At 40.1% G+C, this 18,673-nt stretch overlaps 1 protein-coding gene across 2 annotated transcripts in view; it reads right to left on the reverse strand.

Annotated features, from left to right (window-relative positions):
• NUP88 (nucleoporin 88) overlaps positions 1-18,673 on the reverse strand; it is a 22,158-nt gene continuing 3,485 nt past the window's right edge. Inside the window, exons 3-18 of one of the 2 annotated variants that reach the window (XM_040243672.1) lie at positions 18,331-18,500; positions 17,494-17,619; positions 16,600-16,686; positions 13,097-13,270; positions 10,820-11,006; positions 9,942-10,089; positions 7,216-7,314; positions 5,873-5,963; positions 3,524-3,625; positions 2,423-2,581; positions 1,746-1,871; positions 1,601-1,666; positions 1,385-1,465; positions 1,003-1,129; positions 721-839; positions 1-275 (exon numbers count right to left, since the gene is read on the reverse strand). In XM_040243672.1, the coding sequence (XP_040099606.1) occupies positions 212-275; positions 721-839; positions 1,003-1,129; positions 1,385-1,465; positions 1,601-1,666; positions 1,746-1,871; positions 2,423-2,581; positions 3,524-3,625; positions 5,873-5,963; positions 7,216-7,314; positions 9,942-10,089; positions 10,820-11,006; positions 13,097-13,270; positions 16,600-16,686; positions 17,494-17,619; positions 18,331-18,500 (1,926 nt within the window). In that variant the 3' untranslated portion in view covers positions 1-211. Of the gene's footprint in view, positions 276-720; positions 840-1,002; positions 1,130-1,384; positions 1,466-1,600; positions 1,667-1,745; positions 1,872-2,422; positions 2,582-3,523; positions 3,626-5,872; positions 5,964-7,215; positions 7,315-9,941; positions 10,090-10,819; positions 11,007-13,096; positions 13,274-16,599; positions 16,687-17,493; positions 17,620-18,330; positions 18,501-18,673 lie in introns of both variants that reach the window. The other variant, XM_040243671.1, reaches the window with a different exon arrangement.

Genomic DNA, 18,673 nt, shown 5'->3' on the forward strand with positions numbered 1-18,673 from the left:
AATACAAGCATTTATTCAATTAATTATAAAATGGTATAAAAAGTGATGTACAATCATACCAAAGTTCATCCAGAATACCTCTTTATAAATTATGAGACTGATACGCTAACAAGGCACCTGCTTCTTTATAAATTAGTGCTACCTGTTCATTTTATGATGAGATTAAGCCTTCACGTGTGTTAACTTCAGATGCGAGTCTGTTCCTGGTGGTTCAGAAGTTTACATGATTTCGGATGTCATTAATTTGCTTCACCATTTCTCTTATGTGCTCACCCCTGTAAAATCATACAGTTACTCACTTTGGGGGAATACAATGAATTAATAAGCCAGTAATAATTAACATTGATTCTTAAGAATTCAGTAATGTTGAAATATCTTATAAGTGTTTTGCTGAAATTAATGGCTTAAGGTTTCAGATGGATGGTGATAGGAATTCATTTAAGGATAGAGGCAGCAAATACAGTAGTGCAACTGCTGGGAATATTTTTGAACATATTTACTGGGGAACACCTGGACCACCCAACAGAATTACAAAGAAAGACATCCATCTTGACACTCCCTCCATACTCATCTCTTAAATCCTTATTTATCACTATCATAGACCTCCTGTCTTGGTAATTATTTGACTTGCAATGCTATCTGGGCAAAGAAAGGTTGATTTTGGCATTTTGCAAAGTGAGAACTACCTGGCAGTAATAGCTGATTAGTAGTACTACTTACTCCTCCTTCAGGATGGACTGAATGCATTTTCGCTGGTAGGCGCTGAGAGTAATGGTGGGCTTTTGAGGACTCAGTACCTTTTCCATCTTTCGTTGTTGATAGTCTTTTTTCATAGTAACCTTAAGTATCAAAAAGAACACAGACACTTTAGCTGTGGTTTGCTATACGTTTTCATAATATTTATTTTAGCCTATTCTTTTTACACTTGACAAAATTATTTTCTGTAGAAGGAACACTTTAAAAAGTACCAACCAAATGTAGCCACCTTGCATCCATTCCTACCTGTTTGATGGCATTGCCCAAATGTCTAAGTTGATCAGGTATCAGCTGTAATTCTTTCTTCATGTCTCTCTCACTGTCAGAGAGAACTGGGAGCTGAGAGTGAAAACTGTGAAGTACTTTTTTCATCCTGTGCAAGAAGTAAGTAATAAGCAAATGTCGCAGCTTAAGATCTCAGCTCCTTGGGAGGAACACAATCCCAACTGAAGCTTCCAATGTATGAATCTGGTGCTTGTGAAGGAGGGCCCTCCAGGGCGGGTTTGGGGAAAGCATCACTGCACTGCGTTCTGTAGGATACACTTCGCAGGGAGTGCCCAGCACCTGAGAACTTGTAACACTAGTAGTACCTGAATGGGGAGCCAAACGTTATGCAGTTTACACTGACCTGTTCATGATGTCTTCTTGTTTTTCCTTGGCTTCCTCGTATTTGTCGGCTAAGCGCTCAGCCATTTCCCGTAGACTTTTCCTAATGGCATAAAAAGCAAGAGTCTCTAGGAGTCCACCGTGATGGTGAAGCCGCTGATGTTGCTCACTATCTTAAGGAGAGCTCCAGCTCCAGTCTAGCTGAACTGTTTGCTTCCTCTCTGGTCTTGGCGCTTACCTCTCCTCTCGACAATAGTTGAGATCTTCTAATTGTTTCTTTTTTTGGTCACATAACAGTTTGACCCTTCAAGAACAAAAGAAGTTTAATCAGAAGCTGGGTACCAGCCAGGGACTGATTGGTCTGTGAACAGAGGCCATCCTACCTCCGCTGAATCTCCTCCTTTGCCAGGTCCTGTTTTAGAATGTACTGTTCTCTGAACACCTGGGTGGCTCTGCTGATGAGCTGAAGACATTCTTCGGGAGGAGGAGCCATATCTTTTTCAGATGATCTTAAAAAAAATTCTATCTTTAGTTGAATAAAACAACTGAAAACAAACTCATGACATAACTACTTTTTACAGTTCCTGTTTATTTGTCTCAAATGCCTCCTGGTATCTGTTCTCCCTCTGTTCTCACTAGCTGATTAAAGGTACCCTTTGTTTCTTCCAACATAATAAAAAGTATATGAAAAGAAACAGCTGAGGACAAAGAGGATGAAAACAGAGATTTTACAAAACAGAGAAGGGAGGCATTGTTTAAAACTGATAGGCCCTGGGACTTCCCTGGTGGTCCAGTGGGTAAGAATCTGCCTGCCAGTACAGGGGACATGGGTTCAATCTCTGGTCTGGAATCTTAAGATTCCCTCATGCCACGGCGCAACTAAGCCCATGCACCACCAACTACTGAAGCCCGTGCAGTAGAGCCTGCAGTCTGCAACAAGAGAAGCCACCGCAATGAGAAGTCCCCACTGACTGAAACTAGAGGAAGCTCACATGTAGCAATGAAGACCCAACACAGCCATAAATTAAAGCAAAAAACTGATATGCCCTAAATCCCGTACTTCAGAAATGCTGGATTTGCAACACTACGTTGCAAAATGCTTCTAATATGCTTTTCAAAGGAATCCGGGGTTTCAGCCAGAATACGGAGGGGAGATTCTGCTACTTCAACATCCTCTCGGGTACAAAGCAGGGGAGGAGACGCTGGATGGACTGTGCTTCTGCAAAATAAATGAAACTGACCATGGAGATACTTGCTTTAAGTATAAGAAACATGTTGCATTTATCCGGAATTCTGAGGGTTAAGAAACTATAATATGTAACAAAAACTCTCAATGACTTCAGAAAACTTCAAAGACTGAAGACTTTTAACAGCTTGGCAAGTGACTGACTGCAATAATTCAAACCTGGGCATTTGTTAATAACGTTACTTTAAATAGACAACTTACATTTCAGGGAGTTGGCAGAAAAATGATTTGAAGGTATCTAGATAACCAATAGCTCACTATGGGTTCCTTAAGGGGAATAAGAATTATGAGTTCAGCTGCATACCACCTTTCTTCCAGAGTTTACACATTCTACGATGAGCCTGTGAGGCTGGCAGGGATGTAGAAATTAAGAGGAGTGTAGACTTTTAAGTCAGAAAGCCCCATATCTGCAGCCTCATTCTCGGTGTTCCCTATGACTTCAGCATCTACTTAACCTCTCTATTCCTTTTCCCTCGTCTATGGAATGAGGATAACAGTGCTGTCCTTGTAGTGTGGTGGTTTAGTCGCTCAGTTGTGTCCAACTCTGTGACCCCATGGACTGTAGCCCGCTGGTCTGATTATAGGATGCAGTGCAGGTAAATGGCTAGTACTTCTGAGCCTGAGTTTAAAATCACTAAATCTATCTAACTCATATTAATGATGGAGTTCAGTATTTTAGTATTCTTTCCACACTTTAAAGCTCTCGACTCTGCTAGCCAAAGGAGATGCCAGAGATTATGCGTAAAATACTCTTCCAGAGATGGCAGGAGCAACAGAAATACCCCACTTCCAACCTTCCAGTCAGAAGCCAGAGCATAAACCATATATTTCCAGTCTGGTTACTGAGGGCAACATCCCAGCTTAGATTTTGCAGAATTAACGAGCGCTGTGTGGGAACACAAGAGTGGGACTTACAGTAAAGGCCTGACGAGGCATTCGTAGGTACTGGTGATGCAGATCATTGTTGGCCCCAGGATGTCAGGGACAATCCAGAATCCTCGAATCGGGGCTGGCTGCCTGAAAAGAACACACAGCCATAGTTACACTGCAGAACAGCCAAGGCAGTGGATTCAAAGCAACAACATGGCTGAGGTTTGTGGCCTCAGGCCTGGGCTAGCAGTTGCCTGGGACATGCTATCAGGGCAGTAACCTCAGAGGTGGTGACTGGAAAACCCGTTCCACGTACAGCTCCAGTGGGGCTGGATCAAGCTGTCACTCAGCAGCCTGAGGCAGGCCACTGACTTGGAGGTCACTCGGGAGCCCACAGCCCTCTGGTACTTGCTGTCATCTCAGCAGTTACCACGATACCATGAAGCCAGTTCTCTATGCGTCTTTCTCCCCAACCCGCCCAGAAGCCCCAGGGACCTCTGCATACCTAGCAGAGTACCCAACCCACTTAAAAGCTCAGAATCTCTTGAGTAGTGTCTTTCTGACATTAAAATTTCAGCGCAGGCCAGCATCTGTGTCACAGGACTCACTGTACCGTGCACAGCAGGCAGGTTCCATTCAAGTCATGGTTCTTACTCCACGGAAGAAACCGAAAACTGTGGACCTCAGACAGGAGCTGTCTTTCCTGCCAGTGCGCTCCTCTCCTGCCCGGATGCTTCTCTCACTCCCACAGCTTGTTTCTGCCCCTACGCAGTGGACACCACCGCCCTCTCCCCTCTTCTGAGAACCACTCTATCAACTCTGCGATCACAAACCTCCCCGCTGTCTACTTACCCTCAGCTTATAAACAGCTCACATCTGTCCCACCTGAAGCACTCTCCTCAACCTACTCCCTCTCTCTTTAGAGCCAGCAGTCTCCCCACAGGAGCCTGCAGCACTGTTTCTCCTGCCACATCTTTCAGTTGTCTTATTTTGCAGAGGGAGGGGAGTGATGGTGAGTCGGGGGGAGTCTGGGAAGTTAAAATTTTTATTTTGTGTTTTTAGTGTGTGAAATATACACACAAAGGAGTACATATGTGCGCTCTGCAACCACTCTCCAGGCCAAGCCTTAGCACACTGCAGGGGCCTTAGAACTCCCATGTGACTCTCCCTGACCCCAACCTTCCACCTGATTTCTGATAATCAGGTTCTTGTTTTGTTTTATAGCTTTCCTATCTATGTACATATCCATTCGTATTCAATACTGTTTAATTTTACCTGTTTATGAAATGTTTATACATGAGATTTTTATTGCCTGTTTTCCCCATTCATTTTTCACCCATGCTATCCTCTCCTGCCCCAACAGCATTTCTCTGTGGTTCCTGATGAGCCCCCATGTGGACACTTCATCTCTCTGCAATGCTCTGCTGTGCTTATCTGAGGCTGCTGCCTCTTTGAAACATCCTCCTCCCAAGCATCCTTCCCTGGGTTCTCTTTCAGTCTCTCTGGCAGTCCTTTACTCCAGTTTCCCTCCTGGGCTGGGTTCCTCATCCTCCACTCGCTGCTTGGAAGAAAGTGCTGACTCCCTGCTCAGGTCTCCTCTACTCACTCTAGGCCCTCTCCAGAGGAACCTATTTTGGTTTATTCTAGTCATCAAATATTTACTGAGCATATCCCAGGCACCCTGTCAAGACACTTCAGTGTACAGACATGAGTTGATGGTGTAAATAAAGTATGAAACAGGGCTTCCCTGGTGGCTCAGTGGTAGAGAATCCACCTGCCATTGAAGGAGACATGAGTTCGATCCCTGGTCTGGGAAGATCCCACATGCCTTGGAGCAACTAAGCCCATGTGCCACAACTACTGAGCCTGTGCTCTGCAACAAGAGAAGCCAGCACAATGAGAAGCCCTCACAGTCCCTGGCGTGGTGCAACTAGAGAAGGCTACGGCGCAGGCAAGACCCAGCACAGCCGAAAATGAATTCTATAAAAAAGTAGGAAACAGACATGGTCTCTGCCTTCATGAAACATATATATTCTAGTAGTGGTGACAGACAGTAAATAAATACAAACATGAATATAAATATGTGCTTTAAAGATAAAAAATAAAAGAATTTGAAGGGGTTCTGGGAAATCAAGGGAACCCACTATAAAACGATATTAAGATCAGATAGAAGAATCATAGTCAAGTGAAGCCTGGGGTTATGACAGGGGAAATACCTCTGAGACAGAGGACACACAATGTGGAGTGGCCGTGGGGAGAGGAGAGCTTTGAAGAACAGATTCTTTTGGGGTGAAGAATCCTGTCTACATGTGAGTGTAATATTCACATATACCCATGGACCTGAATTACTGAAACAACTACTGTCTGTGTTTACAGGGGCGAAAAGGTCCTTACCTGCATGGCAACGGCTTTGTACAAAGAATGTGTTCTACAAAGCATTTCTGTTCTGTAGCCAGTTCCTGTAAACTGTCCTTATCTTCTTCATCTACAGACGAACACATTACAGAACACAAACCCATTATCAGATATACGGATAGCAAGTATTTACCCCCATTCTGCAGGTTGTTTTTAGTGTTTTCTTCTACGTGGTATATCATTTTTGTTTTCATATTTTAGTCTTTGATCAATTTTGAGTTCATTTTTGTGTCTGGCGTGAGGTAATAGTCCAATTTCATTCTTGCATGTAGATGTACACTTGTCCCAGCACCATCTGTTGAAAAGACGATTCTTTCCCCCATGTAATTGTTCTAGGACCACTGCCGAAACCAACTTACTATAAATCTAAGAGTATATTTCTGGACTCTCAGTTCTATTCATTGACCTATATCTGTATCCTTACACCAATTATCATACTGTTTTGATTACTGTACCTTTCTAATTAGTTCTGAAATTGCAAAGTGGGTCCTCCAACTTTCGTTCCTGTTTTTCAAGATAGTTTTTTACATCTATACTCCTAAGAGATATTAGTCTCTAGTCTTCTTTTCTTGGATGATGTTGTCTGGCTTTTATCACAATATTATCCTCATAAAGTGATCAGGGAAGGGTTTTCTTCTCTGTTTTTTCTAAGAGTTAGGAAGAATTGGTATTAATTCTTCAAAGGGCTTCCTAGGTGGTGCAGTAGTAAAGAATCCTCCTGCTAATGCAAGAGACATAAGAGATGTGGGTTCGATCCCTGGGTCAGGAAGATCCCATGGAGTAGGAAATGGTAACCTACTCCAGTATTCATGCTGGGAAAATTCCATGGATAGAGGAGCCTGGCGGGCTACAACCCATGGGGTTGCAAAGAATCAAACATGACTGAGCAAAGCACAATAATCAAAATCAGTTTTGATTACTGATTCAATCTCATGTTATATATTGTTATATAATAGGTCTATTCAAATTTTCTATTTCTTTTTTAGTCAGTTTTGTTGATTTGTATCTTTCCAGAATTCTGTCCATCTCATTTAGCTTGTCTAATTGGCATACAGTTGTTATTGGTATTCCTTTATCATCTTTTGTTCTTGGTATATCCTTATAATCTCATATTTCTGTATGGTTAGCAGGAATAGCCCTTCTTTCAGTTCTAATTACAGTAACTTGAGTCTTTATTTTTTGGTCAGTTTACCTATAGGTTTCTCAATTTTGCTGATCTTTTCAAACAACTATCTTTTGGTGTCATAACCTCTATTGTTTTTCTGTTCCAAACTAATTTTTGATAGACTCTATGAAACATACTGAAAAGGACAAAAACTCACCTGACCCAAGAAACTTGTGAAGTTTATGAATCCAAGTTAGCCCAACACTATGTACACCAGCTTCATGAGTACAGTGGTATCTTGAAGGACACTTGGGATCTGAAAATGGAATCAACAATATAAAGGAAGCCATTAGAAAACTAAGAGAATTCACCTGAGTAGGCCACAAATGCATCTGGTGATGACGGAAGTGATGCAAGGTCAATAGGACCTTCATACTGTGGCACTATGTCAGGGGTTTGGGAATTTAAAAACATGACTTCAGTTTTCATATACATTTTAAAAGTATAATTAAGGAACTCATTTCAAATATGTTCTTTTTCCAAGTATTAACACAGAGTTCACTGAACATAAACACTTGCTATCAAGGAACTGACTTATGCCTTTCTGTCCATCTCTGTGCATTTATTTACAGTTTTCAAAATAAAACGGTAAGAAAGGCTCTAGCTCTGTAAAAAACCTGTGCTTGTACACATCTACTTACATGAAACTGTTGAAGCTACTGCACTCCTCCAGCACAGGTGCTGAAAAGACTTCAGCACAGCAGCTTAGTGAACAGTCCTGTCACAGATGGTAAGTCAGGTGTGAAACGTGCAGTTTTACTTGTCCTGATAACGTTGACTTACAGAGAATTGTTTGTTGAAATTTTAGATATAGTTTTTGTATTTATATTTATACCAAGAAATATGAGCAGTTATTACACAATTTTAATGAAAATTTCTCTATTTTTTCCTCTATTTCTTTGAAGCCCTAGTTATCAGTAACACTATCATTAAACTAAAAGATGAATATTTATTATTTATATTTATCCCTGTGACTCAGGATTTTTAAAACATTAAACAATGAAAACAAGATTATTAAAAAAAAATGTATATACTAAAGCTAATTTAAGATGGTAACTGTCAACCATAAGCTCCTAAACCAAATTTTTCTTTTATCTAACATCCTCACTTTCTTACTGCTGAGTTTATAGTAAGTGTTATATTATTTTTATCTGTTTATATGTTGGGGTTCTGCATAACACCTCTGAAGATAGCATTATGTTATGAACAGTAAAAAAAAAAAAAAAAAAGGCTTCTGGCAATCTCTATGGTAATCATCTCTCTGAACAATAAAGTACTGAAAAGTTTCTTTTCATTTGCCCACACCTTAATTTGGGACTTCCAAAGCTTAAATCTCATTAGGTTTCCTATTGTTTAAAATGGCTTTTTGAAATGTGTCTGTGGTGCTGAAGTCAACAGAAAAACCCTAATATTTGGATGTGACAGAATCTATTATGAAAAAAGGAAATACTACTAACTGCAGTCGTAAATTTGCTAGACACCCCTGACAAGATATGTGGTAACACAAGCCATTCATTTATGTCATTAAAAATCTGGGAATGTTTCAGTGGTTGTAATATGCTTTAAGTACAAACATGAATGAGTGAAAAATTCATTAGTTTCATATATGAAAATGTTCTCTTATTCAAAGAATCAAGAAAACAGCCTACAATTAAGATTTCCCCAAGACATATGTATCTGTAAGGAAACCAATTAGTTTACGTGACTTTACCTCACTAGGTCTCAATTTCCTCATCTATAAAGCAAAGTTCTGAGACTTAATATTTAGACTATATCTCTCCAGTTAGAGACCAGACATGCCCAATGAGTTCTCTTTGCTGGTTTATTATATAAAGGCTACTATGCTCTTAAGTGTTAGATTATACTTTAGTACAGAGTTGAAGCCAGTATTACCAAACCTGGGCAAACTGGCTAATAAGACTGTAAGCAGATTAGGTCAGGCTGCTTCTGGATTGAATTCCCTTTCTCTGGACTGAAGAGAGGAAAACTATGAAAGGTTCACCCCATTATTCCCGACTGAGGAAGCTTTTGTTCCTCATTCTTCACAGGGAAGACACCTAGATCCTAGAGGAGAAAGTTGAGGAGCAAATAGGATTATAGGATTTTTATGTCAAAAGGGACTTTAGAGATCATCTTATGTTATCCCTATTATTTTTAGGTGAGAAAATTAATGATCAGAGAGGCTGAATAAATTCCCAATACTACAGAGCCGATTAATGTTAGAGCTGTAACTAAGACCTAGGACAGTCCAGACTCCTAGTTACCAACTCCTTCCACTCAGCCACTCTGAGTCTGAATGACACAGGTGACACACACTGACTGTCTCAGCAGTTTAGCCAAGAGCTCCCTAGATGAAGAGACAAGCTGCCCAAAAGCTCTGGAGCCAACCCAGATAAGTTAAAGCAAAAGAAAAAAAGATAAAAAGGTAACATTCAAATGGGTCTGGGTATAACAAGATGGTATGTTCTCAAATGAAGAAAGGTATTTTAAAGAGATATCTTAATACAAGTATATTATCACTTTATTTTAAATTTTATTTTTACAGTTTATTAAAGTTTGCATACATTTAACAATTTGAGTAATGAACCTACTTTTGACTATTATAAAAAAAATGACTATTTTAAATAGTCATTTAGTCAGGGAAAAAATGACTATTATAAATCTGAGTTGATCTAGCCTGAAGACCATGATCTGAATAAAAACTTGGGAAATTTGCTTTTCTTGAATCTACAGTATAATGTTGTGGCTAAAAGGCCAAAAGAACCTAGTAGACAAATTTTTAAAGGCTGGAACCACACAAAAAACAAATTACACAGGAATGGTTTGTGATAATCTTGTATAAATATAATGAGATATAAGAACTAAATTTAGTGAACACTTTACCTCTGTGAAGTTTGATTGGACAAGAAAAGTCAGAATCAAAGGGCTCATCCTCTCCAGATGCCAGTTTCAGGGCAAGCTCCAACTCAACACACTCAAACACATACAGAGATGGAATGAGGTCAGCCCTGGAATCCCAGGACTTTTCTGACTGTAAAAAAACAAACAAAAAACCTGCACTGTAACTTTAGTGTTTCATATTCCTTTGAAAATGTACACAACTAAAAACAGAAGCAAAAAGCTGTATCAAACAGTGCTTCCAAACTTTTCTTAATTCCACCCTCTATTCTAACACTGTGCTTTGTTACTCTTAAAAGAGAATAAAAGGCTTCTCTGCTCTTGGGAAGATGTAAACACACAAATTTAGAGAAGAGCCAGTTCAGTTATTCAAAGGTTCTTTACACCTGTCACCAAATATAGCAGTTTAAAGTTAAGAAACATGTAGGCTGCTGGACCAAATAAGCTGGGTACATCCTAACTTTTTTCAGTTTAAGTATTTAGAGTAGGCTTCAATTAATTTTGAGTGTTAAGTTTCCAAAATAGTGCCAGATATAAAATTCCAAAATAAGTGCTGGATACGTAGCTCAGCAGGTAAAGCATCTGCCTGCAATGCAGGAGACACAGGAGACATGGGTTTGATCCTTGGGTCAGGAAGATCCCCCGGAGGAGGAAATGGCAACCCACTCTAGTATTCTTGCCCGGAGAATCCCATGGACAGAGGAGCCTGGCGGGCTACAGTCCACAGAGTGGCAAAGAGTCAGACACAACTGAGCACACACACACGTAAAGTATAGAATTTCTCCTGTACGAAGCCTTCATACCATTCTAAGAACTGCCCCCAGTGCTGGAGATACGAATATGCCCACGATCGCCCAACTTACTGTTTGGTCATCTTCTTCTTCCCCCTCCAGCACAACACAGTGATACAGCATTCCTGACTCAGTAGCAATCACCAGGATGTTAGGGACACACGGTAAGCAGAGCACAGCACAAGCATCGTAGCCATAGTTATCTTCAGCAGCAGGATGCATGGGCAACGGGCCCAACAGCTTGCCCACACTCCCAGGGCTAAAAAAAGAGTGAAAACATCCTCGGGAAATGTTGACAGAAGACCATACCTATCACTTAAAACCCTTTTTGACTCTGTCAGACACTGATTAAAAATATAGTCTATTCCCGATGTCTCCACTTTTTCACTTTCCCACTCAATTTCCACCTCTTTGGTGCTTTTCTACTGGAGATAATTTTGTCCCCAGGGGGCCACTGGTGACATCTGGAGACATGTGTGGCTGCCACAGCTGGAAGGACAGGGACAGATGAGTGGTGTCTAGAGGCCAGAGATGCTGCTGAGCATCACCTCACAGGGCAGCCCCTGTCAACAGTGCAGAGGCCAAGAGGGGCCAGCCCTCAGTTCATTGTGGTTTATGCCTTCACCACTCCACTCAAGTTGTACAACGGTTTTGATTTGTAGCATGACTTTCTGATGAACAAGGAACCACACAGCAGGGACTCTGCCTTTGATCTTGTATTCCCACATTCTGCTACATATTGAGCCCTGAATAAATATCTATTGAGCTGATTTATAAATAAATCATGATGTTCAGACTTGGGCCCTGTGCCTAATTAAGAACTTTCCCAGAACTCTTATACTCTACTGACTCTCTCACCAGAACAGTTTTCTCACTAGTCCTGTATTTCCAACTGTCCATGGAATACTTCCAAATTACTAGAATTATTTATTTCAAATTAGCTGCCTTTCCTGACCTCACTATTTGTGTCAATGCCTCACTCTCTTATCCAAAGAGCAACTAAGTCTTATTGACCCTTCCTTTGTAGTATTTACTATGTTCATTTCTCCCTCACATTACCACCAGTTTAAACTCTTGAAGATTGTAAGCTAAATTTTGGAAGTTTCTTTAGAAGTCCCTATGTTCCAGTCCCTTTCCAGCCAATTGTTTTATCCTCGTTTAGAAACCATCACTGTCTTCCTATTACCCTATTCCTACAGAAAAAACTTCACATCCCTTAACTACCGAGTTTTCCCTGGACAGATACCTCCAGGTTTATCCCTAAATGCTCCCTACTTGAATCTTCAGCTCTAGTCCCAAGTGTTTAATCACTGGGACGTTGAACGACACTTGCACTTGCCTATTTTCATACTTAACTTCAAAGCTGCACTTCTGACTAAAATGGTCACTGACGCTTCATTTAATCCTGCATTAAAGCCTTAAGTTCCATATGACACAGTCCTTCTCTATGAAAATCTCCTTAATGTCTTCAGTCAGAATCATCTCTCCTTCCTCTGAGCTTTTATGTACCATGAATATAGTCTAAATCATTACCTTTCCATGGTTATGTATGTCTCTTCCCCACAACTGGGACATTAAAAGACCAGATTACCATGTCTCACCATCCCCATGGTACCTTGTTCACATAAGGTCCACGATACAGATCTTCCTTAAGGTGGAGTTACATTCCAATAAATTCATTGTTAAGTTGAAAATATTTTAAGTCAAAAAAGGATTTAATACACCTTACCTACCAAACATCATAGCTTAGCCGAGCCTACCTTGAATGTGCTTGGAACATTCACATTAGTCTACAATTGGGCAAACTTGTCTAACATGAAGCCTATTTTATAATGAAGTGTTAAATATCTCTAATTTATTGAGTACTATACTGAGAGTGATACACGAATGGCTGTAAGTGTGTCAGCTGTTTACCTTTCTGATCGTGTGGCTGACTGGGAGCTGTGTTCACTGCCCAGCATCACAAGAAGCTATCAACTGACTATCACTATCCTGGGGAAAAAATCAAAATGAAAAACTTAAACTGAATGTAACTGGTTTTGTGCCATCATAAAATCGTAAGTCTGACTAAGTGGGGGACCATCTGTAAATAATTTTTGATTGACTAGACTTTGTGAACACAAATCCAGCCTAACTTAAGGGATTATTCTATAGAATTCACCCAAATAATATGAAGAAAAAGAGGTCAAATGATCTGTACAAACTTTTTCTCTAAAATGGGCAAGCCAGCATTGAAAGGCTGCAATATTTCCACAAACTCATAAACATGGACCCGGGGTCCAATCATGACAATCTATACTGCAGCACAAGCTCAACTTTCACTGCAGGTGGGATCCCCCCTCAGCTTACCTGTGCCACAGACTAATGTATGTAAGGAAAGTCTCCCCATTCTCATATAAGATGTACAGAGGGTAAGCTGCTACTTCTTCTTTGCCTTTTTGTCCAAATATGTGCTTCGGGACTGCTGACAATGGCCCAAAGTCAAATGCAACTGCTGTCTCTCCCAGAGATGCAGTGTAGGCCCTTCTGAAGAGAGAGTTAAAAACCAAAATGAAAACAAAACTTCCAATAACAGCAGGTTGGGTGGAATTTGTATTCAATGGAGTGAGAAGACGAAGTTACGATTATGAAGAATGTTAAACAATGCTGGAAAAGGCTTGTAAGATTAAATGAAAGCAGCAGATCACAGAACTATATAAACTGCTTAAATACACAGTCACACAAATAGTGAAAATACACGCATACAGACACGCATCAATACAGAAAAGAAACAGAAGAAAACAAAGACTCCATAGTTATTTCTAAGCAGTAGGATGCATTCAGTCCACAAATATTTACCAAGTATCTCCTTTGTGCCAGGCACTGTAGGTTCTGGGAAACCTCAATGAATTAAACAAAGGCCCTGCCCTCTAACGAAAAAGATGTCAAAAGAGAAGACACAATCAGATAACACAAAACCAGAAAAAGATGTTATGAAGAAAAATAAAACAGGGGAAGGGGGTGCTGATTGAGGTGCTACTTCAGGTGACCTGGGAAAGGCTCTGATAAGGTGATATTTGAGCAAAGATTTGAAGGAAGTAAGGCAGTGAGTCTGTGGTTATGTGGAGTAGCAGTTACAGAGGAGTAGTTGAGGCAGAGACTGTGAGGAACTGCAAGACGGCTGAGTGGCTGGAGCTCAGAGCCAAGGTGGTGGGAGGACGGAGGTGGAAGCATGCAGTAAGCGGGCAGACCCGTAGGCTTTCAGGCCATGGCCTCTCTGGGAAATGAATGAAGAATGGAGAGCAGGGAAGAAGAATTATTTGATTTATATAAAAAGTAGCACTCCGGTGCAATATTATGATCACACTACAGGAAATTTTTAAATATTTCATTTTCTTAATACTTTTCTATAGTTTTCCCGATTTTCTACAAAAATATACATTACCTTTATAATCACGAAAAATAAATGATAAAACATGCTATTTTATTATTTTAAAAATTTTGTATAATTGGTTTTTCAAAAAGGTTCAGTTTAATACAAAAGTAATGAATATGGTTAAAATAAAACCACAATTTCATACAGCTTTTGAGACAGTCAACATCATTCCAAGGTGTGATAAGTACCACATCTTAGTTCCTTTATCCCGTGGAAAGGTATATGGTATTGTGAAGTGAAGTCACTCAGTCGTGTCCGACTCTTTGTGACCCTGTGGACTGTAGCCTACCAGGCTCCTCTGTCCATGGAATTCTCCAGGCAAGAATACTGGAGTGGGTTGCCATTTCCTTCTCCAGGGGATCTTCCCGGCCCAGGGATTGAACCCGGGTTTCCCACATTGGAGGCAGACGCTTTAACCTCTGAGCCACCAGGGAAACCCTCAAAGATTATATCAGGTTCCTCTGTCCATGGGATTTTCCAGGCAAGACTGCTGGAGTGGATTGCCATTTCTTTCTCCAGGGGATCTTCCCAACCCAGGAATCAAACCCGGGTTTCCTGCACTCCAGGCAGACACTTTACCATCTGAGCCACCATGAGGAATCCCCAAATCCAGACTAAAAGAGCTGCCTGAGAGTTAAACTAAACAATTAGGACAATGACTGGAAACAAATAGACACATTGGTTATTTCAAAAAGACTTAAAGCCATCTAAACCTAACTGGGACTTAATATAGTAATATTGCTAATAATAATGATAGAAGGTATCAATTAATGAGTACTTATTCTGTGCCATGTTAGGCACTTTCTATGCATGATCTCATTTATTCTGTACAATAATCCAAGTAAATGGTGACTTTTTTTAAAGTGTTATTTATTTATTTGCTGTGTCAGGTCTTAGTTGTAGCTCGTGGAATCCTTCATTGCAATGCACGGCCTCTCTAGCTGTGGCACATGGGCTCAGTGGTTGGCTGCACGGGCGTGGATGCTCCATGGCATGTGGGATCTTAGTTCCCTGACTAAGGCCTGAACCTGAGGCCCCCACACTGTGCGTTGGATTCCCAACCACTGGGCCACCAGGGAAGTCCCCAGTGGTCACTACTTTTTACATTCATGGAATATATAGTCATGGAAATGAGACCAAGTGAAACTGAATAACTTGCCAGATGCCACAACTGATAAGTGGCAGAGCTAAGACTGGAATACAGGTACTGACACTAGAGCCAAAGCTCTTAACAACTGCACTTGCTCTATAGCCTCTCAGCTAGACAGTGAGTCTGGCAAAGGCTGAGAAGCTATGGAAACGCTCTGCCGACACCAGAACAGGACCTAGCAATTCGCAGGTATTTCCCCACCGTGGAGATGGATGGATGGGGCTTTAGGAAGCTAAGGCTGTATAAGACATGAAAGTCATCTGACTGAAAACTTTCAGTTCTGGGACTAATGAATTAATTGATTCATTAATTAATGAGAATTAATGTGGTCCCAGGCTAGTGGCAACTTCTGACTCCTAACAGAAGCAGAAAAAATTCCTCTCTGGAAGAACATACTCCCAGCTTGGACTCTTGACATTTCCAAACATTAAGATCAAGTAAACACAAGTGCACAATGAGAGATCAGCAACCACAGGAGGAAGTGACTGTGATTACAGGACAGGAGGAAGAACAAACACAGATTTAGATCCCCGCCTCGCCAAGACTTCAGATATTGAAACTGTCACATACATAACAGCTGGATGTAAAATATTCAAAGGAATAACAGCAAAACAAAAACAGACTGTTAGATATGACCATTATGAAGACATGAAAAGAACTAGTTGGAACTTCCAGAAATACTGCTACTACGCGCTTCACTCCACATACACACTGTGGGTGACAGGATGTGGTAATCATCAGAAAGACTGAGCAGGAGGCCAGAGGAAGGGAATTTGTAAGTTCAAAGGGTGATTCTGTTACTGGTCAAACTAGCCAGGAACTTGCTCTGCAGTGGGCAAGAAAACTAACATAAGCCAGGGTCACATGAGAAGCAGGAGGCAATCTATGGTCCACTCCAGCTTCTGGGGTACTAGGTGCTGGTCTGGGGGGGTTCAGCAATCTGCTCGTCCATACTGAGTGAACAGCTGGCAGGCCTCCAGCCCAACACTCTCCCCTTCCACTTTTTCTGTGACTTTGAAATATTATAATTCATTCTCTTATTCATGATACAACAGGGACTCTGGCTACTCACAGTTTTGAACTTTCTTGAAAAAAGATCAAGCTAGCAGAGTAACTTCCAAATTTGTAACTTCTTACTACCTACTCATATAACCTATTTTTTCTTATTTCTCATATTACCAAAAACCATGCTAAAGTCACCTTCAGAAAATCTTATAATCTTAAAATTGCATTTACAATCCCAATAAACCAATTTTAAAAAATTTAATGACAGAAATAAAAACTTACCCTTTGTTGAGTATTAGACTTTCCTCCTCTGCTTCTGAAAGTACAATGACCTTAGTCGGTGTCTGGGGCGCACGCAAAGAGTAAATTCTAGCAATCAAAAGAGAAGAAAGCCAGCACTTAAAATTCTCTTTTATTTCCTAAAGTTGCTCCTTCCTTTCCACCCAGTCAGTTTTTGAGAATTTTTCTACCAGTCATTACAACCATTTGCCAAAGATCTGGCTGTTACTGACGAAAGTAGCCTACTTCATTTGTTCTGAAGCAACCCAAAAAGAAGGCTTCCTTGGTACATGAAGAAATATTCTCTGCCCTTACCAAAATTCCTTATATCAGCCTTCCCCAACCACTGTACTTCAGTTCTTAGCCGTATACACCTTGTCTAGTCATCTCACAAACTTTTTACATAAGGCAGATCCAGAAAGTTAACCGGTAATATCAATCTCTGTAGGACGAGGGCATTTAATCATAACAATGCAAACCTGGAAAGCAGTTTTAGAAATGATCAAATCAAACTTGCTCATTTGACAAATTAGAAACAGCCCAAGTTGTTTTTTTTTTTTTAACATCCCAAAGACAGAAGTGACATTGGGACAAAGAATTCAAATCTCTCACTTCCCAATTCTCTTTTTCTCTATGCTATATCACCTCCAAAAGAGTGACATGGTAAAAACAGTTTTAGGGAGATTATTTTAATAGTTAGATTGGGAATGGAGAGACTGGAGGCAGAAAGACTAGCTGAGAGGGAACAGCAGTAATTAAGACATCTAAGTTAGGGCAGCTGAACACTGCTCCCATGATGGAGAACAGGTTATAGAAGTCATCAGATAGTTTTTCCAAGCTGTTAACTGGCAATTAAGGGAATCTTTCCACTCACAAAACTGTAAGATACAGACTTACCTTATGATGTTGTCTGACGTTAACAGCACTACGTGGGGCTCTAGCATCTCGCTTGGATACCAGGCAGCATGCTTCAGAGTCAGAGAGGTTGAACTGGTGAAAAATCTCTCAGCAACGGGAGTGGTACTAAAATAAAAACAGCAATTTTCCAAAACTTTCTAAAGGAAAACCTATCTCAGCGCTTTTTGCTCTTTCCTTTAAATTCCTTTTTCAAACATCTTGCTGAAACAGCATTCAAAGCATCTACCAACCAGTATCAAAGAATCAAATATTTTCTAATTTGTATTTTATAGAGTACCAGTGATTTTAGACAAAGTAACTTATCCTTTTAGTAACTCTGTATAGAAAATACAAAGGCAGTTATTGTCACTCCTATTGTGGATATGAAACAGACTTAGAAAAGAAACATTTTCAAGAAGGCCCAACCTAAGGGTTGTGGAGCTAAAGGTATGTTTCTACCTTATTTTCTTTTCAGATTTTTCACACTCTCATTTCTCAAGATTTGTTGACAAAGAAAAAATATACAAAACTAAGTTATACTTATGAGAAAACTGTTTGGCTCACAGATAATAACTGCTTTTAAAGCATCTTATTTCAACCTACTTGAAAAACAGCCTGACTTCCAATGAGACAGCAATGTGGTAATCGAGGCAAAATATATATACTATATATGTCATATATACTATAAAAGTCATTATCACAAGAAGCCAATGTGCAGACCACTGTACACTAACGTTTCAATAGTAGCAAACACACCATAAGAACCACTGATTTTAAGGAATTTTCTGCATGTATTACAAATTATACAGATAAACACTAAATGGAAATACAACTTACCTACAATTCACTGTTGATTTTCCACCTTCAAATTCAGAATTCTTTCCCCATCTTTTAGGTAATTCTAATATCATAAGTCCTTTTATTCCTATAAGTGCTACATGATGTTGTGTTGGGCTTAACAAGACTTGATAGATTTCAAACAGGGGTGGATTTATGCAAAGCAATCTCTGAAAATTAAAGCAAATTGGTCAAAATAGTTCACTTTAATGTAAATATATATGGCAGTTACTCGAAAGCATAGTACCACTTTAGTTTTCTATTAATGTAGGATAAAGAAGCATTCTGGATAAGTACTAACACTTCAGCCATTAACCGATGAAATATTTTTTTTAACTACTTA

Source organism: Oryx dammah, unplaced genomic scaffold (genome assembly GCF_014754425.2).
Source record: "Oryx dammah isolate SB20612 unplaced genomic scaffold, SCBI_Odam_1.1 HiC_scaffold_8, whole genome shotgun sequence".
Taxonomy (NCBI): domain Eukaryota; kingdom Metazoa; phylum Chordata; class Mammalia; order Artiodactyla; family Bovidae; genus Oryx; species Oryx dammah.